This window comes from Neolamprologus multifasciatus, chromosome 3 (assembly GCF_963576455.1).
Source record: "Neolamprologus multifasciatus chromosome 3, fNeoMul1.2, whole genome shotgun sequence".
NCBI classification, from domain to species: domain Eukaryota; kingdom Metazoa; phylum Chordata; class Actinopteri; order Cichliformes; family Cichlidae; genus Neolamprologus; species Neolamprologus multifasciatus.
The window spans coordinates 7028515-7056126 of record NC_140441.1 but is presented as its reverse complement, the minus strand read 5'-3'; the positions used below and the strand labels follow the sequence as shown (position 1 = coordinate 7056126).

Sequence of the window (27612 nt, the reverse complement as noted above, 5' to 3'; positions counted from 1 at the left end):
TTTAAAATAATCTGTCTTTCAAAAAAAAACCAAACTGTTTTCCAAAGTCTGTGGGTAGTTGTGTAAAATAATCGTGACCGAAGATGTTATTTATTATGATTTTGGCCTCCACGGACTATATATAAAAGACGGATGCATTGTTTTGATCAGGAGACTATTTTCAAAATAAAAGATCAAGGATATTGGAATTGAACAGAAATGGTTCTTTAAACTCTTTAAACTCCAATCATCAAACACTACTGGGATGCTTTAACCCTTTAAGACCTACCATAGAACCAAGTCTGCCAGAGCTTATATTATATTTTTACATGTTGTGGAGCCATTTTTGGGAGCATTTCAAGTTGATATACATCAATACAACCATTATAGCCTAAATTTTAATAATATCTACGCATTAAGTGCATAGTAATTACATAAATTGCAAAAAAGTGCAATAAACTACAAAAAAAATTGAAAATCGTTTTTGTTTTTTAACATATATTTCTAGTTAGAGAAATTTAAGAGGCTTATCCCTCAAAACTGTAAATACAAAAAAGTTGCACAAAATAGTTTCCCACCACAGGAAATTTATTTTGAGTGTCTTCATAGTTTTATTTTTGAAATACACCAATTTTTATACACTGCAGGAAAAACAAAAATAAATATTATAATGCAAATTTGCAAAAAAGCAGCATATGCATCAAAATAAACTATTTCCAGCAGTGCAATATGAGTCCTAAGCATCCCAGAAACGACACAGAAAGTCATAAAGTCAAAGATAATTTTTAAAAACACCAGTATAGGCTCATGAGGCCCCGATGGTAAAAAACTACATTTCCGCGAAAATGACATCACTTCCGGTTTCGGGCAGGTAATGGCGGACATGTGATAGTTACGAACAGCTGATTGAATCGGCAAAGCGTGTTTCTGGAATATTATGTTTTTGTTGCTGCAAGTGGCGCAAGCGCTTTTTATGCAGTTTTTGCAAAGCTATATGTGGAAGGAAACTGTGACCGAGGACAAGCTGATGGCATAAGATGTAAGTACAACTCCTCCGGTTTCATATGCAAAAAAATTATTGCGGTAGTTTACGTGGTTGCAGAGCTACCGGGATTTAAAAATAGTTATGCAAAAAAGTTGTGCTGCTCCAACCGGTTTTAAAGGGTTAATGCTGTGAAATTTCAAAGTAAAAGCCCTCTGGTAGTTTAACGAGTTAATGGGTATGTTTTAAGAGACCACTGTCTCCATTCAAGCTTTGTAACCAAACTATTCACCTCCAGCTTTTCAGCTGAAAGCTGCAGACCGAGTCTGCAGCTTTCAGCTTTCTGCCATAACAACAGTCAACTGCAATTTCTCCACAAATTATAAAGTAAAGTTTGTTTGTTTTCCCCCAAGACCAAGAACAGCACATTTCAGTGTTTCCTAACAAAGAAAGAAGAAATCAAAATTAAACTAGCTTTTTAAAAAAGTTTTTGTGACCCCAAGCGTTCCCTCGCTGAGTTGTCTTACTGTTAACTGTTCCCTGAAAACAGCAGGACGCTTTCAGGGAACATTTGATAATTCTTCTTTGTGGGTTTGCGGTCAGAAAGTTGAAATGATTCCTGAAAGCTTCAGATCACAGTCAGAGTCAAGCTCATTAGTCACCACATATACGATACACATAGAAACTGGGAGGAATGACTGGGAAACCGGAGACTGCAGGTGGATGCTGGGGCGGAGGAGGGGTTAAAAAAAGCAGTAGGATCTGCCTAACCTGCAGATCCTGCAGGTTACACCAACACTGGGAGGGTGATTGGTGGAGAGGCAGGAGCTGTCTGTGCAAACAGCTGTCTGTAATGTGGATGGTGAAAGAAATGAGCTGCAGCACTGACGACGAGCACGTGCAGAGCTTATTTTCATAATGCAGTCTTCTAGGAAACGTGCTGGATTACCAAATAGAGTCGTTCCATGCATGTATGAGTGTTGTGTTGCAAGAGTTGAAACATCACTGGTGTTTTCAGAACTCTGGTCCTCAATGTGAGGCCTGCAGACCAATGGTGGCCCCGCCAAACATCCACATTATGTAAAGCAGCACAACATGAGACTGAAGGAGAGTTACTCTTCAGGTAAAGTTCTTCTGTTTGAGCCGTCACCAGTCCAAACCAAGTCTAAACCAGTCCAAACCTTCCCAACATAAACAAATTCATGTGGCGTTAAGAAATACCGCCTCACTCATGGCGACACCATCAATCAGTACAAAGCTGACAGCCACCAGCCTGAGCCAGCATTATTGTCTGAGCAGACATTAATCATACGCACATGGCATCCTGAAACTGGCACTCATTCAACATTTTTGCAGCAGAGCGTCACTGCTGCAGGTTTCTGATGGAAACAAATACGGCTGCAGCGGATTGTGGAGGTGATTGGAGATCAAGCATGAGCCTGACTGCAAAGCGGTAAAGTTCAGCCTCCTCCTGCCCACCTGTGTTTACAGGTTTCCTGCTTCACAGAGAAGGACCACAGAGAAGAGAAAAGCTCCTTTATGAAGACTGAACACTGAAACACCATTTAGATGTTTCCTTATTCATATGGAGAGGAGAAAGTTTGAGGGAAAGAAAGAAAACTAATGATTGCCGAAACTTAATTTGCGTTGATGACTTTTAGTCTGACTGGATAGAAAAAAATGATGCTTCAGTTATGATGTTTGGACTTGTTTTTCCTCTGAACAGACATCAAACTGCAACCTGACAAACAGGACAGGACGTTTGCTGCAATTAGTTAATGACTTTATTTGGTTTGTCCCATTTCCTGTTTTGTCTTCTTCTGTCTGAGGCTGTTGAAAGCTGGAGTCTTAAACTACAAATGTTGTTGTGTACATATCAGGCTGGGCTGCTCCGCTGCTCCATTTTAAACTTAAAGTGAAACTTATGTTGCTCTGTGGAAGAAACTTTGAAACCAAACTGTTCCCAGATGGCTGAACTGGTTTCAGCTTCATCTTTCTGTCAATCCGGCTCAAACTGACCTGCCACAACCTGTCGGGGAGTGAGTCTGGGGCTTTTAGAGAGAGGGCTGGTTTTATAACACGAGACCAAAGGAGAAAAGTTTGCAAAAAAGGAATGCAAGCATTAAAAGCTTTCTTTGGATTGTCTTGTTTTTATAGTCATTAGAAGCCAGTGGTTCTATATTTAGAGTCGTTGCACAGCTTGTCAGAGTAAAAGGACCTGTTGTTTTGATTCAACTCCTCAAACATCAGGACTCAGTGCTGTTCTCTCTCATCTGCAGGATTTATGCTTATGTTGGACCAACAAAAAAAGCCATGTAAATAGAAGCCCTTTAGTTTAGTGCAGCTTTTTGAAAGTGTTTGAGGCCTGATGGAAGAGGGAAGTCATTGACTAGTACTGACTGTAAACTGATGTATTCATGACCAACTAAAATCATAGACAGTTATAAAAGATGCCAAAGCTGCCATGTTGGTTTGTTGGAGTCGGAGCTGATCGTATTTGGTTGAGAAGGTGGTCATCAGCCATCTTTGTTATCAGTCAGGATCACAGCTGCTACTTAGTGTTAACTAGCATCCATCCATGCATCCATCCATGCATCCATCCATGCATCCATGCGTCCATCCATGCATCATGCATCCATCCATGCATCCATCCATGCGTCCATCCATCCATCATCCATCCTCCATCCATGCATCCATCCATGTGTCCATGCATCATGCATCCATCCATGCGTCCATCCATCCATCCATCCATGCATCATGCATCCATCCATCCATCCATCCATCCATGCGTCCATCCATCCGTCCATCCATGCGTCCATCCATCCATGCATCATCCATCCATCCATCCATCCATGCATCCATCCATCCATGCATCATTCATCCATCCATCCATCCATCCATGCATCCATCCATCCATGCGTCTATCCATCCATCCGTCCATCCATCCATCCATCCATCCATCCATCCATCCATCCTACCAGTTCAGGGGTCAGGGGAGCACTGTAGCCTATCCCAGCAGTCATAAGGGAGAGGCAGGCTGTGTTGAGGCAATTTCACTTAACAATACCGGAGCTCAGAGTCTTGGACAGCTTGATTATTGTTTATTCTGTAAAGTTGGAAATCGCAACATGGAAGTCTATGGGGACTGAGTCACTTTTTGGAGACTGCCTCAAGTGGCCACTAAAGAAACTGCAACTTTGTTTTCCTGCTCTTGGGGGTTTGATGAGTCTGACTGTGTGTAAGTGTGAGGCTTTCATTATCCACGCTGAGTCCGCACTGTTAATATCTCCCACTGCACTGAAAGCAGCACGGGGTTCCAGGTCATGTGACCAGGATGCAAGGCCAGCTCTGATCAAACAGTGTAAAAAGTTTTGTGCAAACTGGGCGTCGAGTGCAGCCGATGGCTATCTTTAGCTTTCTGTGTGTATATGTTACCATAGGACGTGTGTGTGTGCGGTATGAAGACCATTCATTATCACATTCCTCCACAGAGGCCGGCACATGGGAGCGGAGCTGTGGGAGTCTGAACACATGACTGTCAGATGGTGATGATGTCTTTACAGCAGATCAATAATCAACCCGTGAGATGTTTTTCTCTGCGGGATGATCCCACAGAAAACTGAACGGTGTCCTTTAATCTGTGAAGTTTTTCATGGAAACAGTGTTTATGAATAAACTTCAGTAGAGTGAAGAAATCCACACGTTTCCAATTTACTCAGGGTTTAATGTCTGAAGTTAATCGAGCATAGACGCGCTTTAAAGACACAGAAAACAGCCACTCGTTGCATGTGCAGAAGTCACCTGAGAATCTGTCCGTTTTTAAGTTTTCTTCAGTATCACATTAATAAAGTGAACTGTGTCCTTACATTTATGACGTCACTGCATAGAGGTGCTGTTCAGGCCTCATTCGGCTTTGTTTAAAGTGGTTTTTTTGGATCATTTCTGTCCTGCTTTACATGAACACGTGTGCAGTTACTGGCTAAAGTTTGCATTTGTCCTTCACTCAGTGATCTGAGGAGACTGTGCACGGCGGAAGGAGTTTGTTTCCTGTATGCTGAGCTGTCGTGTTGTTGTCTCAGGGTGTCACAGCGATGTTGCAGCTGTCGTTTAAAGGACTACAAAGTCTGAATCAGGATGTTGGAGGGGTCAAAGTGTATTGACAGCAAGGTTAACCTGAGATGTGACGTCGGGGGAGAGCTGGCCACCTGCTGCTGTTACCACTGTGACTCCCAGCATCCATCACTCCTGGTTGGCCTGAGCTCCACTCCTGCGAGTCCATACCTATCAAGTTTTTGATAAATGTTTAAGAGAACACCTACTGTCATCCTTTAGATGTTTTTTGAGGGAACTGATGACAGCAGGGACCTGAAATTTTGCATGTTTACCACTAAAAAGTGAATTTTTCTTCTGGAAGATTTTCTCGAACCCCTGTGAAGGTTATGTTGGAGGCTTCGGATCCAAATATTATTCTGGAGTTCTACTTGAGATCAGATTGGTGTCTTGAACTTGTTCACCAAAGGCTCACTTTTACTCACCTTTAAGTCCCACTCACACTGACCTCATAGTAACCACCTGTTGCTAGGGGAAAATGTGCGTACCCCAGCTGTGTGTGTGTTGCTGACGAGTCTCCAGGCTTGTGTGACTTTGGCCTTCCTCCACCTACAGCACGCAGCGAGTTTACTGACTGTGTTTACAGACGACTGCTCCTTTTATTGATTTCTCTTGCTGACCGTCCTTTCCCTTACGTTCTTGCTGTTGTTCAGAAAGCCGAGTCTCTCTAAGGTTACCTGGGAGCGCGCAGGTAAACATGAGCGAGCGCGGGACTTTTCCAGTTTCCCATCAGTCGCTTGAACTCTTATTGGTGAAGTTTCCCAGGTCGTGTTTACATCTGCAGATGCAGTTTCGTGTTTCAGGCTGAGATGGTTATCGTCACATGACGCCATCAGAGAGGCATCTGATCGCCCCACGTTCGTCCTCCTTTCTTCACCACCTTTGTGTGAAAACTTGTCTTCGAGTCTGAGCTGCTGCTTCAGTGCAGAGAGACAGATGTTGAGCCTGAGACGGATTCTCTGCGAGGCTGCGGCGGCCTCTGTTTCCAGACTCCTGCTCATGTGGTGTGACTGTGTGTGTGTGCGTTGTGTAATTCCTGTCTGAGTGCGCTCTGTCTCTGTCTGAGAGGTAGCTGATTGGCTGGCAGACGATCCAGCCGGTTTAGCTGTGAGATTAAAGGCGAGAGCCGCAACAGCGAGCACGGCTGGATGTTTTTTCCCGTGAAGCTGGAAACCTCTTTGTTTCCCTGCATGTTTAAACAGCTGGTTAGTCTGTCCAACAGCAGCTCGACCAACCGGGCCTGTTCCACCGCAATGCTCTGAATCACTCTCTCTCTGTGTGTGTGTGTGTGTGTGTGTGTGTGTGTGTGTGTGTGTGTGTGTGTGTGTGTGTGTGTGTGTGTGTGTGTGTGTGCGCCGGGATGCCTGTGGCGTGAAGTCAGCGTTTCTGCCGGGCTCTATGGTATGAAGGCTGCTTGCTCACCTAGACACACACACACACACAATCCAGTATCTGTGTCCACCATCTTGTCTGTTAGCAGAGTAAACACACACACACACTGCAGTTGCTGGTCTGTGTGTATGCTGCATTCACTGTCCCCTTACAGCAAAGGACATTTACAATCATTAGTTCAGTTTGAGTCATTAAAGATTAAAATAACTCACATCTGTTCACATCTGTCTGTGATCAGCTGTTGGTAGAGGAGAAACCACGAGAGATCGACAATAATCTTTAAAATAATGAATTATTAATGGTGTTGATCGGCACAAAATATGTATTAAAAATGTCAAAATATTACATGTACAATGTACAAATATTATCGCTGGAAATTTTAAATAATGAAGAATGAAATAAAGTATTAGGAAAATAATACCAGATATTACTGTTTAAAAATTGTAATTGAAACTGGAACTTGTTTATTTAAAAGGGCAAAAAAATGTATGGGAAAAACAAAAAATTATTACAAATATTGAAAAATATCTTGAAAATTAATAATAATAATTATTAATTTATTAATAATTTAATGTCACAAGAAATGTCAGAGCAGTCTATGAAATGTTAAGAAAATGTAAATAACGTGTCTTACACAGGAAATAAAGGATGTTTTAACAAAGTAATTATGGAAATTTCCTATAAATAAAAGATAATGTAAAAAATGCAAAAATTGTGAAAATTGGAAATCCCTTAGAATTTCTTATATTATTTTTTAAATTAAAATGAAAATTTTTATTGTAATATTGATTTACAATTTCAATACATTTAAAAATAGAAAATAAAAAAAAGCTTTATGTGAAAGGTCATAAAACACATTAAAAACGTTAAAAATCGTAAAGTATAACATAAAATCATTTAAATGTAGGGTTAAAAAGTATTTAAAGGTTTAATACAAAGTCAGAAGCAGAGGTGCTGAGATGCTGCAGATGTTGATGTAGCTGTGTGGAAATGTGCAGCGAGACTGACGGTGCTGATCAGAGCGATGATGTCACAGTGCGTGTGGAGAGCCGTCACCACGATTTGAGGTCCACTGCCTGCGTTTGTAAATGGCGTCTGGATTTGTGATGCTTGAGGAAACTCGCGATGTTTCATATTAATAATGATCACATTACTCAAACATAAAAACCTGTAAAATCACAGAGTTAAATAAAACTGACTTCACACTGAGCCAAGTTGACCGCGGCCCTGCAGAGGGAGGCGACGAAAGTTGGATTAAGAATCAGCGCCAAAAAAACAAGGTTCTCCGAGTTGGCTATGCACGTGCCCGCATTCCTGTCATGATCAACCAACAACGTGCTGAAGAGGTGGAGAATTTTACATATCCTGGCAGCATCATCTCGAATGACGGGGTCTCTGATCGGGATCTCGACGCCAGAGTAGGAAAGGCAGTTGGTGTCCTGCGACGTCTCCAACCTATTTGGAACTCGACCTCCCTGAATGTTAGGGTCAAGATCAGACTACTGAACTCTATCGTCTTCCCTACTGCACTACACGCTAGTGAAACCTGGCGCTCAACAAGTGCAATTATTCAACACCTGAACGTGCTTCAACAACGTGGCCTGCGGCGAATCCTGAGAATTTCCTACCGGGACTGAATAACAAACGAGGAGGTGCTACGAAGAGCAGGCACCCGCCCATTAGCCGATGTTGTTGCAGAAAGGCGCTTCCGCTTTGCGGGCCATATTTTATGCCTACCCCCTCATCGCCCAGCTAAGATTGCCATGACATGGCGTCCACGCACTGGCAAGCGAAAGCAAGGCCGACCAAAGACCACATGGCGTCGAACATTCATGGACGATCTGAGAACTGTCGACATTGCCTGGGACGAAGCTGAAGCAGTCGCTGCTGACCAACATCGATGGAGATCACTAGCTGCCCGATGCGCCGCCCGGCGTAGGAGGAACTAAGTGTACTAAGTCACACTGAGCCTGAATAAAACCAGTCCAGCCTGAAAGGAGCTTGTTTGAGGTTTATTAGTCGTTTTCCTGCCGCGTGTGTTTAAATAAATGACACAACTGTAGTTTCATAATGTTGAGCTGCTCTGTGTTTAGTGTTAAACATTCCTACGTGTTTGCAGGTTCCACCATTTGAAATAACAGTTTCATAAATATGTTTTTAGATATTTTCTTTTCATCATTTTCATCGCTTCATATTTCCTCTCTTATTCAGGACTGATTACATCATTTCCGAGCGTTTAACCAGTGCAGGCAGCAGATAAATATCAGCCACAGACGTCAGTGGATGTTATCGCTGGCATTTCTAATAACTGATGAGCATTAAAGTTTGTGAAATATGAAAGGGGGACAAATGTGTGGTTTAAAATTCGTGTCAGCAGAAAGAATAACAAACGCGGTCGTAGTGACGACTTTGTTGTTTGCTATATTTCACACAAGCAGAGAGAAGAAAAGGTGAAACACTGTTTTTGTTGCTCTTTAATGCCGTCCTGTTGTTCTTGTGAAGAACCTGCTGCCAGCTTTGCTTTCAGTATCTCCGGGTTTGATCTGAGAAGCGTCACCTCTGTGAGATTAAAGGCTGAGGTGGAAATCAAAACCGCAGCAGATCAAATTTACAGCAGGAACGTCAAACAAACTTGAAGTAAAACCGTCCGTCGGTCCTCGGAGTCGCGCTCTGGTTTTATCGGTCTCACTTCACTGAGACGACACACAAAGATGATTCGCTGCTGCTTTGGTTTAAACGTGTGTGACGCTTCAGTGCAGTCAGCGAAGGCAAAAGTCATGTGACTTTGTTGGGCGCCGCTTCATTTGTTTCTCTTTGCATGAGCATCCCCATACTGACTCACTCAACCACAGAGGAAACAAACCAACCGGATCTGAGACGGGACGATCCCCCGATTCCTGCGCTACACACTCCAACAAAGTCTTATCGTCATTAATGTCGCTCTTATAGTTTTTTATTTAACGTTGAGGAGTTTACGCGTAAGCAGGGGGAAAGGTGTGTATGTCAGGGACTAGTTTTAGTGGCGGATTAATCCGTGTTTGTTTCTAAACCTGCAAACGAAGCTGTAGCGTTGTTTCACTATTTTCCTGAATCAAAAAGGCAACGAGATACAGACAGAGTTAGGTTTACTCATTAGTAAGGATTGTACTCAGTTAATGTACTTCTGAGGGTGGTTTAGTTTTTTATTTGAATAAATTGTTCAGTAAAATCAGGAATTCATTCACACACAAAAGTCTCAAAAGAGGAGTAAATGGACTGATGTTTATATAAAGTGCGTTTCAACTTCATTCAAGCACTCGAGGCTCGTACTTACTACAAGATTCAGTCACTTATTCATACAGACATACAAACATTTTTCTGTTTTATTCTAACATTCACACACTCACACTCGGGTGGATGACTCTGAGACAGTTCTGGGTTCAGAAAATTGACCATGGATGATTTGACATGTAGGTTGGAGGAGCTGCTCCACCACCTGAGCCACACCTGTTCAGCTGATGTCCATTGATGTTCACTAGTTCAGTCATTTGCTATTGTGAACGGTGCTGTTGGAGCTACCACACAGTTAGCCCTTTTATATTTTTATAGGTGGGTGGTGAAGGGCCTAAAATGCTCTGGTTGAAGCTGGAGTCTGATTGGAGGACAGGGTGGAGGTAGAGCAGATCGTCCACTCGTTGAAAGGTTGGCGGTTCGATCCCTGGCTACTCCAGCGTGTGTGCCAAAGTGTCCTTGGGCAAAATACCGAAGCATTAGTTGCTCTGTGTGTTTATCGAAGTGTTAATGTGAGGTTAAAAGTGCTTAGAGAAAAGCACCTGTGTAGGGCTGCTCGATTATGGCAAAAATGATAATCACGATTATTTTCACTGAAATTGAGATCTCGATTATTTGTCGATATTTATTTAACAATAACCATGTATTGAATAATGACTTTAAAGATTGTCAAAAATAATATAAAATAGTGCAAATACTGATAACAGTGCAAATGTTTGCAATATAAGAAATAAATGAAAAATGTAAACATCTATGTTTAGTGAACTTTGCAGTGTTGCTCTGTGGTGCAGCTACGACACAGTAGCAAAGTTTCTGACTCATGAACCCATAATGTTTCCACACCACTGAAGTTTTTTTTACCTCTTTTCAACCAATGGCAGTCACTCTCCTCTCCAAATAACTTCTGCTTAGCTTTCCGAGCTTCCCTCGGGTCCTCTTAATCAGCGGTCCCCAACCCCCGGGCCTCGGACCGGTACCGGTCCGTGAGTCGTTTGGTACCGGGCCGCGAGAGTTGAGGCTTAAAGGCCGGTCCGAGAAAATATTGTCGGGCATAAACCGGTCCGTGGCGCAAAAAAGGTTGGAGACCGCTGCTCTTAATTGTTGTGACACGTGTTCGAAATGCAGAGAGGTGCGCTCGATTTGCCACACGGAGCAGCGCGAGAGTAAAGCACGAGGGAGGGGCTAATAATCGGCTCAGTCATTTTTAATGATCGTTGAAAGCCCAGATCGTAATCATGATTAAAATTCGATTAATTGAGCAGCCCTGCCTGTGTGAAAGAGACTGGTACTCAGGGCACTGGATTAGAAAGCTCTGTAAAACACATACTCAGAGAAACTGAACATTTTTCGGCTGACACTCTTCTTAAGCCTCAGAACGAACTAAAATGTGTTTGCTGTGGATTCATGTGCTGAACCAAAGGTTGTTTTTTCAGAGGAGACGTCCACGCTGTAGCCTTACGATGCAGTCGTGTCGCGTTTCCGTGGTTAATCCGTGAGACGACTCCTCTACCAGAGGATCACACACTTTTCATCCACGTCAGATCATTTTCTCTCGCGATGGAAACATTAAGTGCTCAGGACTTCCCCGAGTCGCCGCTCAGTGAGCTTATGTTGGAATGTCAGTCATGTGATTATTACAGACCGCCGAGGATGAAATTATAGAGCAGCCGCACACACATGCCAACACATCAACACCAGCAGATCTGACCAATCGCAAACAGGCTGATGATCATCCCACTCTGATAGATGATTGACTGTCAGATCAATAACCTGCTCACTGTTTAACAGACCTCACACACACACACACACACACACACACACACACACACACACACACTGACTGTAACAGTATCTGATGAGGTTCCTTCCCACGAGAACCCGACTGGAGTGTAAAAATGCCCGAGGCGAGGGAGATCGGCATACACTGGCACACAAAGAGACATAAAGGTTTGGGAAAAAGAGGAACAATAAAAAGGAAAAAAGGAGGAAAACGGGTGAAAAAGAGCCTTGTGGAGACGAGGAAGAACAGGAATGTCAAGAGAGGGGAAAGAATGAAGGGAGGAGCTCAGGAGACGCTAATGAAAGGGGGAGAGAGGAGGAAACATTGTTTGAATGCTTCAGATGAGTTAGAGGTAAGAAAGACGAATAAAAGCACGAGAGAAGCTGGGAAACAAAGCAAAGGGAAGAGGAGAAAGGCAGAAAGATGAATAGAGGAAGTAAGAAAGTGCATTAACAAGAAAAGGAGGAAGAAAATGAAAGATGGAGATGAATGGGAGAGGATAAGAAAGGCAGAAACCGTAAGACAGAAAAGAGAAGGCAGTTTAGAGAGTCGAGGAAAACTTAAGGACGAGGGGGAAAGTAAGCGGTGAAAACTGTATGGAAGAGGACAGAGAAGAGAAGAAGAGGAAAGGAAAATGTGTGAAGGAAAAAAGGATGACGGGGGAATGGAAAACTGAGGACTGGAAAAAGAAGAGGAGGGAAAGAAAAGAGCGGGAATGAGGAAAAACCCGGCTCGTAAAATGAAGGGAGGAGTTCTGGGAAAGAGGAGGAAAAGTGGTTGAGCAGGCTGGAGGTCCATGGAAAAAATAGATATTAAAACCACAATAAAAACAGTAGAAACACGACTAAAGGATCAGCAGAAAGACACTAAAATTGACAAAAGTAGTAAAGAAACCCTCTGTGTGCTGTGTGCTTTGGATTTTGTTCTGTATGTTTATGACCATTTTTTAAACCGTGCTTTCTCATTGGCTGTCCTCAGGTGGTGGGCGGAGCTGAAAAATGGCGGGTGCATCAGTGAAGGTGGCGGTGCGAGTCCGCCCGTTCAACTCCAGAGAGATAGGACGCAACGCAAAGTGTGTGATCCAGATGCAGGGAAACACCACCTGTAAGAATGACACACACACACACACGTTCTGTCCTTTAGGATTTATGGGGCCCCTCGCTGAGACACTAACCTGAAGACGTCCTCGCAGGATCTGAAACATACAGACGTCCTCAAAAAGATACAGAAAGACAAATAAATTAGAAACCATAGAAATATATTACAAAGGTTTTTAGATAACGAGAGGCCTGTCACTGTCCTCATAATAAGACACAGCATGATGAGGACACACCACTGGCTAAGAGAACAGAGTTTTTATTATGATGTAATGAGGATTTTTATTGTGACCTTGAATCATAAACTGTGTATAACATGGATATAGCCTCTACACATATTAAAGCCTCAGGTGTAGCATTGTGGCAGCGCCCATGTTGGTGTTTTGGAGGTTAATCTTCTGTCACGAGGGTTAATGAAGTTAAAACTGACCTTCAATTTAAATGCCGTGAACCTGCTCGTCGCAGAATTAGCTGTGACATCACTTTAATGTGACTAAAGAATAAAAAAGTCCCTGAACTGGAATAGAAATAACAGCATTTAGCTTGAAGCTAACAGTCACTTTGATTTTAATAAGTAATGCTGATGCTCTCCTTACCTAACCCTTCTGTGGGTCAGGGGTTTTTATGGCCTCAACGTTCCCATGGGAACGTCATGTGACGTCTGATCCTATTGCTGCATAAACTGACGGACACACACAGGCTGTTTATTAATAGACTTTGCTGCAGCAGGGCTGTTATTAGCAGCTGTGTGTCCATCTGACAAATACTTATATGCCGAGCCCGTCATATATTCTGTGAATGCTGGGAGTGGTCACATGCAGATGTCCCCACTTCAGCAGTGTCACTTTGTTGCCTCCACATTTGAAAGTGAGGAGAAAAGAAATAAAACTGGCGTGTGTCCACAGACTTCTCGTCATGCAGTGAAGGTTGTTTCTTTTATGATTCTTTCCAGGCATCTCCAACCCCAAACAGCCCAAAGATGGAGCCAAGAACTTCACCTTTGACTACTCTTACTGGTCACACACAACGGTGATAACACACTCTCTCTCACACACACAGAAAACATCAATATTATAACCCAAAATCAGTGATAACAGTGCCATGTGTTTGTGTCCCTGCAGCCCGATGACCCCAGCTTCACCTCTCAGACACAGGTGTATAAGGACATCGGCGAGGAGATGCTGCTGCACGCCTTCGAAGGTAAGTCTGAACGCCCTCTCAGATGTCAAAGAAGAGCCCGACCTCTATCTGCTAAAATGGAAATATTTTTTTTATTAAATTCTAAATTATTTTGGCGGTTTCGGTCCTCCATAGTCCAGCTCCAACTATGTAGCTAATGAGACTAATGGTGACCAGTAACAATGCTGATACTTGTTACTCTACTGATGTGTAAAATGATACTGTTGTTGCTGATGATGATGCTGATGATGACAGCACGATTATATTCTACATAGGCTGGCTGATGGTCTTAATGTCTAATACAGGAGTGAGTTATTTATAATTTTACAATAACTTGTAATGTTGTGGTTGTTGTTTTCCAGGATACAATGTGTGTATATTTGCTTATGGACAGACGGGTGCAGGGAAGAGCTACACTATGATGGGCAAACAGGAGCCTGGTCAGGAAGGGATCATACCACAGGTAAATACAGTCATATCACATCATTACTGCATTAAAATGCTGCTGTTTGCTTATTCAAAGGGATAACTGATGAAGAATTATATTAACGCGTGTCTGTCTGTGTGTTCAGCTGTGTGAGGACTTGTTTCAGAGAACAGGAGAAAACACAGATCCTGACCTGACCTACTCCGTCGAGGTAAGCCCTCATCTAACCTAGATCAGTTGTAGTTAAATCGATTTCCCTGATTAAACGTCATGTTCTCCATCACAGGTGTCCTACATGGAGATCTACTGTGAGCGGGTTCGGGACCTGTTGAACCCAAAGTCCCAGGGCACCCTTCGGGTCCGGGAGCATCCAATCCTGGGGCCCTACGTGGAGGATTTGTCCAAACTGGCTGTGACTGGATTCACGGACATCCGGGACTTGATGGACGCCGGCAACAAAGCTCGGTCAGTTTTCTTCCAGATAATTTCAGAGGTCGAAGTTTTAAAGAAAGTGCAAAAGGCTGCAGATGTCTGAGGAAGTTTGAAAAACATAAACGGTTTCTTACTGGTAACCAACCACATAATACAGCAGCTCTGTAGACTTGTTGTCTATCTTTTGAGCCAAGATCAGATTGATACCCAATCAGTCCATCACTGGTGATATGTTAATTGCCCATTAGCCATTAGCCTTATTCTAGTTAGGCCTGGTTAAAACATGCAGATTTGTTATAAATATATATTTTTTTATTATTGTAAAGAATGAATTGCAGCAACATCAAAATAATCAAGTTCATTTCTGATTGCAGGACGGTCGCAGCTACAAACATGAATGAGACGTCATCCAGGTCCCACGCCGTCTTCACCATCGTCTTCACCCAGAAACGACGAGATCAGATGACCAGCCTGGACACTGAGAAAGTGTGTCTGCTTCTCTATTTTGTCCCCGCAGGGCATTTTCTTCCAAATGTCAGGTTTTTATTTTGATTCTTGAACTTTTCTCTTCAGGTCAGTAAGATCAGTCTGGTCGACCTGGCTGGAAGTGAACGAGCAGACTCCTCTGGGGCAAAGGGCATGCGGCTCAAGGTTGGAGATAATGTGGCGCAATCACATTATGTATCTATTCATGTGCTGCTCATTTTCATGCATCCGCTGCCAGATTCATCATGTATTCACTGTATGTTTGCATGCAGGAAGGAGCAAACATCAACAAATCTCTGACCACATTAGGAAAAGTGATTTCAGCTTTGGCTGAAATGGTAATTCAACACTGTCCATATTTACAAGTCAAATAATATCAGATGTGTGTAATGTGGGAGATGATTGCTGACTGCTTCTTGTCTCTGATCTGCAGCAGAGCAGTAAAAAGAGGAAAAGTGATTTTATTCCCTACAGAGACTCTGTTCTCACCTGGCTACTGAAGGAAAACCTGGGTAAGTAGAGCATTGGTAGGTCCAGTGTTAAAGGAGAACAGTAGAAAGAGTCATTTAAGGCTAACAGCCATTAGTAATATTGTCAATACTAGGACCGACGGCATGTTCCTTTAAACAAACTATTAATAAGACTTGTTGTATCAGGACTTATAGTACATCTTAACCTATCCGAACTAATAGTACACTTTCGGGGGCAGTAGTACACTTTAACTAATCAGGGCTAATAGTACATTTAATCTATCAGGACTTATAGTACATCTTAACCTATCCAAACTAATAGTACACCTTAACTTGTCAGGGCTAATAGTACACCTTAACTAATCAGGACTAATAGTACATTTAATCTATCAGGGTTTATAGTACATCTTAACCTATCCAAACTAATAGTACACCTTAACCTGTCAGGGCTAATAGTACACCTTAACTAATCAGGGCTAATAGTACATTTAATCTATCAGGACTTATAGTACATCTTAACCTATCCAAACTAATAGTACACCTTAATCTGTCAGGGCTAATAGTACATTTAATCTATCAGGGCTTATAGTACATCTTAACCTATCCAAACTAATAGTATACCTTAACCTGTCAGGGCTAATAGTACACCTTAGCTTATCAGGGCTAATAGTAGACTTAACCACACAGACATGTATAGAGTTGCAGAGTTAATATCAGACTTAGTTTAAGTACCTTAAAGGTTTGATGTGTGCTTCTTTCAGGAGGAAACTCTCGCACAGCAATGATTGCTGCGCTAAGTCCTGCTGACATCAACTACGAAGAAACACTGAGCACTCTGAGGTCAGTTACTGGGTGTAATCTGTCTATGAGGCTTTTTATGGATCAGTTAACGAGTTTTTAGGCAGCAGGTGTGTTGCAAAGATGATATAGTCAGATTAATATAATCTTAATTCTCTCCGGTTCGGTTCCAGGTATGCTGACCGTGCCAAACAGATTCGCTGTAACGCTGTGATCAATGAAGATCCAAACGCCAAACTGATCCGAGAGCTGAAGGCTGAAGTGGAGCGACTGAGAAATCTGCTGTTTTCTCAGGGCCTGCAGGAACTGCTGGACAATGCTGGTATGCACATATTTTATACAGAATAATGAACCTTATCTGCTGTTCAGTCTGACGCCCAGGTCCAAATCCTACTTCTTCCAGGTCTTATAGTAAAAGTTTAACATCAAAGTAAGCATGAGAAAAAGAATGAATGAGGCGATGTTCTGACTGAAATATTCATAAAAAATGAATCTTTTCAGCTCTGCTATTACTTTGGATGTAGAGAAACATTTAGTTTAGTGAAGTTGGGCTTGTTGGCTAATGATGGTGGGAAGCTACACAGCTATGGTGATTCTAACACTTCATTCACACAGGCCTAAAGACCTGTGAAACCTGAAAAATGTCACAAAGAAGGTGCTGACACCCAACCTTTCCTTGCGATTGCTTTGGGTGCTGACAGATTACCTTTGTCACCAATCCGATTATTAAGTGATGACGTGACAAATCCTACTTCCGGGCCTAAAGTAGTCTGCGTTTAATATGGCTTTTGTGTTGTTAACATGTTTAATGTTTTGTATTTTCTTCTATTTAATCTCAAAAAGCTCCTAAAACAGTCAGTGATCACTGTTGACCTCTGTCGGCTTTTATTACCGCTAATCATTTATTTAAGCTCAGTTTTTAAAACCTTAGCATGTAGCTACAGCCCAGCTCATGCAGCAGTGTATGAATGACTAACCTCGTATTGTGGATGGATTATCTCAGTTGTTCTCCTGGCTGAAGTTTGGTCCTTTTACAGCATCCTGCCATGCGATTACATTTGTTCCTGACCACCGAGATCACTCACGTTAACTTTTATCGAGTGGAAAAAGATTTAGCTTGTTTATATTATGCTAACATAGCTGTGTCGCTAGAGGTCACGTAGCACATCATTATATACCAGCTAGCCAAACTTCAGTAACCCTACAAACGTCACTGCTGTTTAGTTTTCTGTCTTCATTTATGTTGGAAGTGATAACAGAGCTGTACGTTTTAATTTGTTTCCAAAACCCCGCAGTCAGGACATGCTATATTGTATTTAGATAGAAGCTAGCGAGCTAACTTCCTGCTAACTTCTAACTCCGTTAAATGTCATAAATTCCGTTTTCATGGATGCCTGGATGTTAAACTCAATTGTTACACCTGGTAGAGCAGAACGCTGATCATTTTATTAAAGATGAAAGACTTTAGACAGTTTTTCAACTCTCAGTGATGCCATAGTGATCGTTTGATATGTGGACCTGCAGCGGCGTTTAGGCCCAGACACGGCTAGTGACGTCAGACTTAACGACCGGATAGCTTTTATGGAAGATGCAGATTGGTCAGCATTAATTCACAGTTTACTCTCTCTGCTGTTGTGGAACTTGAACTACAATATAACATCCTCACTACTGAAACAAGCACATTTCAAAAGATGCAGATTTTTCAAGGCGAACGATCTCTGCTCATGATTTGTGCCACACATTTCACTGCATCTTCCACACAAACTGCTGGAGACCAAGGCAATCTCTTAAAGGGCAAAGCAGTTGCAGATCTTTGGTGCAGCTCTGTAAATTTCTCTGTAACAAGTTTTTGTGCCAACAGCAATCATTTGGAGAATACGAGTTTTTCAGTTGCAACAGGTGGTCGTCAACAGGTCTCCAGCCCTGTGTGACTAGAGCCTAATATAAATGCATTAACAGAGGGAAGGAGCAGGGCTATAGCTCATAATCTTTAACTTCAACCAAGAGAAAATGTGATGTTATCTATCCACAACATGAGGTTAATCATTATCTTGCTGCTGCATGATTTTGATCTCTCCATGTCAGAAAGTGCATGTGCTTTTCTATTGTGAACACTATGCATTGCTAAACACAGAAACGCTGTGCATGTTTATATGATACTGTACTTCATATAAACATGGAATGCAGTCTGTTTACGGCCTAATAAACTGTACACATCACATGCTGTTGTTCTTTCATTTGGACCTGGTATGAACGGCACGTCTATGTGCAGCATGCTGTAGAGACGGTTATTTACAGACAACAGCAACTGTGTGTCTGTGTCTGTCTGTCTGTGTGTGTGTGTGTGTCTGTGTGTGTGTGTGTGTGTGAGGATATTTACAAGCTGTCGTTGCATAAGCAGGATTGCTGAGATGCCAGCATGTTAGAAATTAAACCTCCTCCTTTTCACTTTTTTCTCCCCTGCTCTCTTTCTGCATTTCAGTCAACAACAACAACAACATCAACAACGGCCCCGGCGGTGTCGCAGGTGCGCCCCCCTCCCCTCTTCAGCTGGCTCTCACATCCAATGGGATCACGCCTGAGAATGGCCCCGCCCCTCCAGGTCACCCTAAGACCGTGCATTTGTGTTTAATCACTTAAATAAAAAAAACACAAAAGTGGTTCATTATGTTTTTATAATAAATGTTTTATTTCCTGTGCAGGCGCTGAGCCGGTATCTGAAGGGGGCACACCCGCTGACCCTGATCAGCTGATCGAGGATGGAGAGGAAAGGGAGGAGGGAGAGTCCACAGAGAACATCAGCAAAGAGGAAGCAGCTGAGAGACTGATGGTAGGGCGAGACGTTTTATCACCTCGCACTTTTTCCGGGTCATAATTCCATCATATCTAAATTTGTGAAACATGTGACTTCCACTGTCAGAAAGATATATTATTTTTTTATAGTTTTCTGGAAATCCAATGAAAAAACTGACTTAAAACTTCAGAACGTGTCTTTTTAGATTTTCTCTGTTTAAAAGAAATCCACAAACCGTTTTCTGTACATCTACGATTAAACTGCAAACAGGAGCTGCTGTTTCACCTTTTTTGAATGAGAATGAAGAAGTTTTATAGTCATGCGTTTATAGTACGATACGTTTGTGTGTTTTTGCTTTAAGGAAACAGAGAAAATCATCGCTGAGCTGAACGAGACATGGGAGGAGAAACTGAGAAAAACAGAATCTATTCGTCTGGAGAGGTTCGTCTTATTTGACTCTGAGCTTTTTACATGTCTTCAGTTAATTTAGTCGATGTTGTGTTTTGTTGTCACTTGTAAAAGTGCCAACGCTACCGTGAGCATCAGCATTCATACCGGTGCTGTGGGCTCTTTTTCTCCTGAGCTGATCAGATAAAACCTCAGGGCAGGTGTAGGAGTAGAAAAAGTCTCATCTCAGCTGCTGCATCTTTCAGGAAGTCTTGGAGCGTCAAAAACTCTTGTCTGTAACCCGGCAACAGCAACCACGCAAGATTTAAAACTCTAGAAACCCACCAAAGCGTGGTTTATGTCAGTCGAGTGATGCGACTTTTGGTATTTCACACTTTTCATAAAGACAACAACAGGCTTAACGACCCTTTATTCACCATGGTACACGAGGCTCATGGGAACTGTAGTGTTTAGAGCACAGCTGGAAGAGCTGAGTGTGTTTGTTCAGTAACTCACAGGTGAAAACATTTGGAAACCTGGATGATGATTGATGTCTCTGTTTCTCACTCACTCCCTCAGAGAGTCCCTGCTGGTGGAGATGGGCGTGTCCATAAAGGAAGATGGAGGAACGCTGGGCGTCTTCTCTCCTAAAGGAGTGAGTGTATATTTAATCTTTCTCTCTGGTTTAGTAACACTTTAAGTTTAGGATTGTGCGATCACCTGCTGACGCACGATAATGCAGGTGTTTGTTAGCAGCTGTAGTTCCTGCTGGTACTTTAAACTGTGTATTTATTGTTTGGATTCACCTTTATGTCAGGTTAAATCTACCCTTTGAGTGAGTTGGAGATTTGTTTTGTTAGAACAGCCGATAAATGGGTTTTACTTCATGCCTGGGAGCATTCGTCAAAGTCAGAGCCGAGTGTCTGCTGCTCATAAGCACCTGTGTCGAGTCACACTCAGCTTTAGAAGTGATGATGTCACTGTTTGCTTTGAAGTCTCTCTGGTCTTTAAAACTCAGAGATGATCAATCATGCAGCACCAACACTTTTAAATCTTTGCCTCACAAAGACATCTGACAGCCTCCGCTCTGCCCTTAATGACCAGTTTTGACAGCTCAGCTCAGTAAAAACAACCTCGACTCAATGTCAGCATTCACTTTAACTGTGTTGTCTTCATTCATGCTTCACTTTGGTAAATTATGCTGTTTATCTTTCACTTTCACTTTTAAAGGGCAAATAAAGATGTCCCCATCAAGTAAAACTAAATGTTGTGTGTATGTGTTACAGACGCCTCACCTGGTCAACCTGAATGAAGACCCTCTGATGTCTGAGTGCCTCCTCTATTACATCAAGGAGGGAGTGACCAGGTCAGCTGTGATTTCATCAGTTAATCGATCGCTTTGCTGGTCTTTGCTCAGAAAATCTGATAAATTGAGACCAGAGGTCAGAGACGCCTCAGCTCACCTCCGTGTGAAAGCAACAAATTACACACAGACACAAGTCTATCACTAGTTTAGCTGCTTTACTTCAGTAGTAGAAGTAACGACACTGTTTACATGTAGTGCAGAAATCTGCTCGTGCAGAGGTTACCACATCAATAATGATCCACAGAGTCCTTGTCGAGAACAATGACAATGAGTTTCGTTACATATCATCTTATCAGACACGAGACTCGCTGTTATCTAACAACAACACGCAGCTTTATGGACACCAGAAGCTCCTCCGTTAGTTTTATTGCAGGAGAAGTTGCACCTTCATCTTTATTCCTGGTGGAGTTGTATAACTAACTTGGCAGGTGTTTACATTAGAGTTTTTTCTTCTCTCTCTCTGTGTGTGTGTGTGTGTGTGTGTGTGTGTGTGTGTGTGTGTGTGTGTGTGTGTGTGTGTGTGTGTGTGTGTGTGTGTCAGGGTCGGGCAGCAGGATGTGGACATTAAGCTGTCGGGTCAGTTCATAAAGGAGATTCACTGCGTTTTCGTCAGTGAGACCAACGAGCAGGGAGAAGGTGAGATTTTTACTCCTTGTATAAACCTTTGGTCACATGTCTGACACTCTGATCCCTGATTGGCTGACTCTGCTCTGCTGCACTGGTGTTCTGTGATCACACAGCTTCATTGTGCAGAGTTTAAGTAGCCTCGGTCCTGTGCTTTGAGCGCCCTCTGCTGGTATAAACTGATCAGCTCCTGAAGTTCACTGCGTGATAACCTGAACCACGAGCCGTTCAGTACTTTACAGACACCAGAGAAACATATTCAACTCTTTACCTGGAACTGTTTAACATCTGAAGTTATAACAGAATAAAAGTGCAAACTACAGTTGTAATTGTTATTTATTAAAATCATTATTACCACCTGTTGCGTCATAGTTGGCCTATTCTACAGTCTGCTGTCGTAGACTTCCTGCACAGTGCTGGAAGTTTTTCTTATTATCAAACGTGGAGTGAGGTTGTAATAATGATGTAGTGAACATAGCTGTCAGCAGCCTGCCCTACTCACTGTGCACAGTTTTTGTTCTATTATAGGATCTGTATGATGTCATAAAGAGGTCATATCACTAATCTAGCCAGCTGTGAGCACAGCTGCAGTCTGTTTGGGGGGATCTGCCTTCAAATAAAGGAGCTCCAGCTGCTTGTTTCAGACAGAGGGGCTGCTCCCAGGGTGATAGATAAAGATGATTTTGAACGGTTAGTCATGCCGTGCTGCTGTGGCAGTGTGAGGATAACAGAAATAAAATGAAAATGCATTTTTAATCAGGTTTGCTTTCCATCACTCCTCAAAATAAGCTCCCTGACATGTTTCAGCAGCAGCTGGGTTTAAAGTCAGACCTGCAGACAGCTGAGTTGATCATTAACATGACTCATGACTCGACTAAGTCACCACGGCAGACAAATGTGCTCTTGAGTTCTGTCACATTACACCTCCTGATTTCACTGATTTATGTTCATCATCTTCAAGGACTGAGAGCACACTCAAACCTGTCTGTGAACGTTTCTTCACAGTTTAAGACAAGAAGGAATAAAAAGCTCCTGCAGTACTTTTCTTTACCACATGATGGCGCCACATGCGTGACGTGTATGATGTGTGAATTTAGAAAAATTGCAGCCAGGACATGTTGATTAGAAAAGTTTGAGTGTGTGTTTCTATATAAATATAGCTTCAATTGCATACTGACTAAAATATATTATGCAAATGTGGTATTACATAGGGCTAATTTGCATAAATGTACAGTAGATTATGGCATTAGATCTTTGTTCCAGGAGCGTGTTCGAGTCTGAAGCTGTGAAACCTGCAGCTCTGTTTCTGTTTGCATTGAAAGCTTGAAAAACAGCCGTGTGTGTGTGTGCGCTCAGTGAGTGACTCTCTTTCTTCTCTTTCTCTTTCTGTGAAAGCTGCCAGGAAATCTGTCAGGTATTAGTCACTGTTACTTGTTGTCATGGTGACATCATCCTCATGTTCACGCCCATGTTTCCTGTGCCCCCCCAACCCCAACCTCCCTACACCTGCCCTGCTCACCCTCTGTGTGTGTCTGCTGCTGTTACCCTGTGCGATCCCTGGTTTCGGTGCATGTCTCTATGAGGCCTCTGCAGTTGTGGCCACACCACTTTCAGATCCAGGTCTCTGTCTCTGGATTGTGGATCAACCTTTCTGCTAATGTTACAGGAGGAAGCCCAGATATTAAAGTCTTTGATAAATCCTCCGTAAAACCTCCATCGCCGCTGCTGATTCCTGCCTTCAGACTGTTTCATGCTCATGAGTCATATCGTGTTTCACAGTGCTGTCTTTCAGTTCTCCTGATGAGTTTTTCTTCTTTTGCTTGGACTCTCTGTGTCTGCCTCTGCAGTGGTGGTCACTCTGGAGCCGTTAGTCGGAGCAGAGACCTACGTTAATGGGAAGCAGATCACAGACGCCGTCATATTAAAACAAGGTACAGAAACACGCTTTAAACAAACAGGAAGCACCTGCCGTTACACGGCTGCTGCAGCTGTTACATCAGGTTTCGCTTTAGTCTACAGCTTATTATGCATCATGTGAAAAACAAAGAAGGTTTGATCGACGGAGTAAATACACCACCCGAAACCTGCAGCCGGCTTCAGACTCCGCTTCCTGTCTGTTTCCGTCTCTAGGTAACCGCATCGTCATGGGGAAGAACCACGTGTTTCGATTCAACCACCCGGAACAGGCGAGGCTGGAGAGGGAGCGCAGCGCCACGATGGAGCAGCAGGAGGAGCCGGAGGACTGGAACTACGCCCAGAAAGAGCTGCTGGAGAAACAAGGCATCGACATCAAGCTGGAGATGGAGAAGAGGTAGACGCACCTTTACTACGCCCTGAAGTTTGGGTTTCAGATAGCATCTGTAGACACACTGTAAACCACGTCAGATATCAGAGCTGTTGCCTGATTATCGATCATCTCATTGGTTGTTTGGTGCGTGTGCTGCAGACTGCAGGACGTGGAGACTCAGTACCGTAAAGAGAAGGAGGAGGCCGACTTGCTGCTGGAGCAACACAGACTGGTGAGTTTCTCCTCCACGTGAGCTTGTGTGGTGAAAGCTTCTGGTGTTTAACCTTCTCTGTGTGTGCAGTACGCAGACAGCGACAGCGGGGACGACTCGGACAAACGATCCTGCGAGGAAAGCTGGAGGCTCATCTCCTCCCTGAGAGAGAAGCTGCCGGCCAATAAGGTACCAGCTCCTTCATAGCTCCTCATGCAGCTGTGACTTCACCTTCGTGGCTGTTCCCCGTCTCACCTGTGTGTCTGTGTCCAGGTGCAGTCCATAGTAAAGCGCTGCGGTCTGCCCAGCAGCGGTAAGAGGAGGGAGCCTCTGCGAGTCTATCAGATCCCTCAGAGGAGGAGGATCAGCAAAGACCCCAAACGGGTGACCATGGAGGACCTCCGCATGCAGGCCGTCAAAGAGATCTGCTACGAGGTCTCACAAACACACACACAGTGTTTTCTGACTGGTTTCAGAGGGACAGATAAACATTTTTGAATGTTTTCTAATAGATGCTCCCACATCTGTGCATTCAGGGGCAAAGAATTAAACCTTTACCTTGAAAAATACACTGGACATGTCCTTTAAACCATTAAACCCTCCTGGAGACGGCTCCACTTTAGACTGCTCTGTAGTGTTGGACCGTTTTGGTTTAATCCAAGATGCAGTTTACCAAAGATTAAGGACTTACTTAGACAGACTCTTAATTAGTTAGACTCCATTGCTCCAGTCAAACACAACATATGAGTGGTAAATCATGAGAATCATATATGATGCATTTCCCATTAACCCTTTAAAGCCGGTCGGAGCGGGCACGCTCTGTTTTGCATAACTATTTTTAAATCCCGGTAGCTCTGCAACCACGTGAGCTAGCGCAATACTTTTTTTTTGCATATGAAACCTGAGGAGTTGTACTTACATCTTATGCCATCAGCTTGTCCTCGGTCACAGTTTCCTTCCACATATAACTTTGCAAAAACTGCATAAAAAGCACTTGCAGCAACAAAAACATAATATTCCAGAAACACGCTTTGCTGATCCGATCAGCTGTTTGTAACACTTCCTACGTTGGAATAGACGTCAGAGCGAACTATCGCATGTCCGCCATGACCTGCCCGAAACCGGAAGTGACGTCATTTTCGCGGAAATGTAGTTTTTTACCATCAAGGCCTCATGAGCCTATACTGGTGTTTTTAAAAGTTATGTTTGACTTTATGACTTTCTGTGTCGTTTCTGGAATGCTTAGGACTCATATTGCACTGCTGAAAATAGTTTATTTTGATGCATATGCTGCTTTTTTGCAAATTTGCATCATAATATTTATTTTCGTTTTTCCTGCAGTATATAAAAATTGGTGTATTTCAAAAATAAATCTATGAAGGCACTTAAAATAAATTTCCTGTGGTGGGAAACTATTTTGTGCAACTTTTTTGTATTTACAGTTTTGAGGGATAAGCCTCTTAAATTTCTCTAACTAGAAATATATGTTAAAAAAAACCAAAACAATTTTCAATTCTTTTGTAGTTTATTGCACTTTTTTGAAATTTATGTAATTACTATGCACTTAATGCAGACATATTATTAAAATCTAGGCTATAATGGTTGTTTTGATGTATATCAACTTGAAATGCTCCCAAAAATGGCTCCACAACATGTAAAAATATAATATAAGCTCTGGTGGACTTGGTTCTATGGTAGGTCTTAAAGGGTTAAAGCCAGCATAAGTAGATTGTTACAGACTTTGCTGCGTTACCATAAACTCTGTACAACAGATAGTCGTAGCTAATGCCACATTACCTTTTCCTTTCCACATTTTGAAGCCTCGGCTATAGCATTTTGGCTGCCACTGTGTTGACTTCTCAATCCATAGACTGTACAGAGCGTCACACTGACACTGGTATCAGCTAATTAGTGTAAAAAATAAGTCCACTGGAGCCCAGAGTTCTTGGATGGTCTGTAGTACACTAGTACATACCCATGATACAGTGTGGATTGGTCTGTTCATCCAGTGTGTGATCAATTATGTGACTGTCTGAAGATATCAAACCAAAACATAGAGAGGCAAATTACAAACCTAAGTGGGTCCAGATTTGCCCATTTTTGTGGGCTCTGTGTGACGCTCAGGCGCTGCTTTACTGTGTAAATACCATTGAAGTCCATTGCTGTGTGGCTGTCAGGCAACCTGACACGTCATATTGTGCACTGTACATTTTATGGGGTGTTTCCGGAGCCTTGATACTAAAAAAGGGTTATTGTAGCCCATTGATATGTGGTTCCAAGGCCATGTGATGATGTCATTGTATCTGATGTAGATAAGAACCTGCAGGAACAAGAGTCTGTGGACAAATTTGGTGGATTAACAGTACATCCAGCAAATCCAACGGCAGGGATTGCTCAGTAGGTCAAGTGGTGGCCCCGGGGGTTTGAATCCACTAAACGGCTACTCTTAGTTATCCCTGAGCAAGGTACCGTCCCTGTACACTGCTCCCTGGGCACTCAGTGGCTGTCCACTGCTTCACTGAATGAATGGGTTAAATGCAGAGAGGAATTTCCCATAGAGATCAATAAACGATATATTATTATTACTATTAAATTAACCAGCACAAACAGTCCAGAGGACATTAGAGCATTTTGATGTTTTCTTTTTTTTTCCTTTAAACTGTTCCTCTGTGTGTGGCGCCCCCCTCAGGTGGCTCTGGGAGACTTCCGTCACTCCCGTCAGGAGATTGAGGCGCTCTCCATCGTCAAGATGAAGGAGCTGTGCCGCATGTACGCCAAGAAGGACACCAACGAGAGGGAGAGCTGGAGGGCCGTGGCCCAGGACGTCTGTGACACTGTGGGCATCGGAGAGGAGAGGAGCCCTGCCGCTGAAGAGGGAGGAGGTGGTGGTGGTGGAGGAGGAGGAAGTGGTGGTAGTGGAGGAGGAGAGACAGTGGAAGGTGGAGAGAAGAGAGGCGTGTACGATTTGAAGGCTCACATCGATAAGCTGACAGATATTTTGGAGGTGAGTTATGCTACGCTTGTTTTATTCACAACCTGAGGATGGCGCTAGTGGAGCGGAGCTAAACGTGTGCGACTCCTGCAGGAGGTGAAGCTGCAGAACAACATGAAGGACGAGGAGATCAAAGCTCTGAGAGACAGAATGATCAAGATGGAGAGCATCATACCTGTTCAGGTAAGTTCGCACCTCCCGTCAAACCATCGTTGCCTCCTCCAGTGTTAACTTTTGTTCGACTTGTTTCCAGGACGACGACATGAACGGCGAGGGAGGAGAATCCCCTCAGAGAGAGAGAGACGGGGACGTGGACGAAGACGACGACTGCCCCAACCACCCAGAGGTCAGAGTTCAGCGGCTGATGGATGAGGACCCGGCATTCAGGAGAGGACGGCTCCGCTGGATGAAGAAGGAGCAGCAGCGGCTCCTGAACCTGCAGCAGCAGAACATCACCAAGAAGCTGCGAGGACAGAACCAAAGCCAAGGTGAGCACGGGGGTGTGGCTGTACCGTTATGGCGAAAGCTCCCACTATTGATCGTCTCGAT

General features: G+C 43.2%; 1 protein-coding gene across 1 annotated transcript in view; it reads left to right on the top strand.

Annotated features, from left to right (window-relative positions):
• The window catches only part of LOC146521321 (kinesin-like protein KIF1C), a 35433-nt gene that overhangs the window by 4169 nt on the left and 3652 nt on the right, over window positions 1-27612 (top strand). Inside the window, exons 2-27 of the mRNA XM_085154916.1 lie at window positions 12492-12617; window positions 13563-13639; window positions 13732-13810; window positions 14152-14252; window positions 14362-14427; window positions 14503-14681; window positions 15023-15134; window positions 15222-15299; window positions 15407-15472; window positions 15568-15646; window positions 16366-16444; window positions 16576-16724; window positions 18885-19004; window positions 19105-19232; window positions 19558-19637; window positions 20163-20238; window positions 20870-20949; window positions 21491-21585; window positions 23421-23504; window positions 23704-23884; window positions 24020-24092; window positions 24162-24260; window positions 24345-24506; window positions 26761-27075; window positions 27157-27246; window positions 27317-27551. Coding sequence (XP_085011042.1) covers window positions 12512-12617; window positions 13563-13639; window positions 13732-13810; window positions 14152-14252; window positions 14362-14427; window positions 14503-14681; window positions 15023-15134; window positions 15222-15299; window positions 15407-15472; window positions 15568-15646; window positions 16366-16444; window positions 16576-16724; window positions 18885-19004; window positions 19105-19232; window positions 19558-19637; window positions 20163-20238; window positions 20870-20949; window positions 21491-21585; window positions 23421-23504; window positions 23704-23884; window positions 24020-24092; window positions 24162-24260; window positions 24345-24506; window positions 26761-27075; window positions 27157-27246; window positions 27317-27551 — 2989 coding nt within the window. The 5' untranslated portion in view covers window positions 12492-12511. The remainder of the gene's footprint in view (window positions 1-12491; window positions 12618-13562; window positions 13640-13731; window positions 13811-14151; window positions 14253-14361; window positions 14428-14502; window positions 14682-15022; window positions 15135-15221; window positions 15300-15406; window positions 15473-15567; window positions 15647-16365; window positions 16445-16575; window positions 16725-18884; window positions 19005-19104; window positions 19233-19557; window positions 19638-20162; window positions 20239-20869; window positions 20950-21490; window positions 21586-23420; window positions 23505-23703; window positions 23885-24019; window positions 24093-24161; window positions 24261-24344; window positions 24507-26760; window positions 27076-27156; window positions 27247-27316; window positions 27552-27612) is intronic.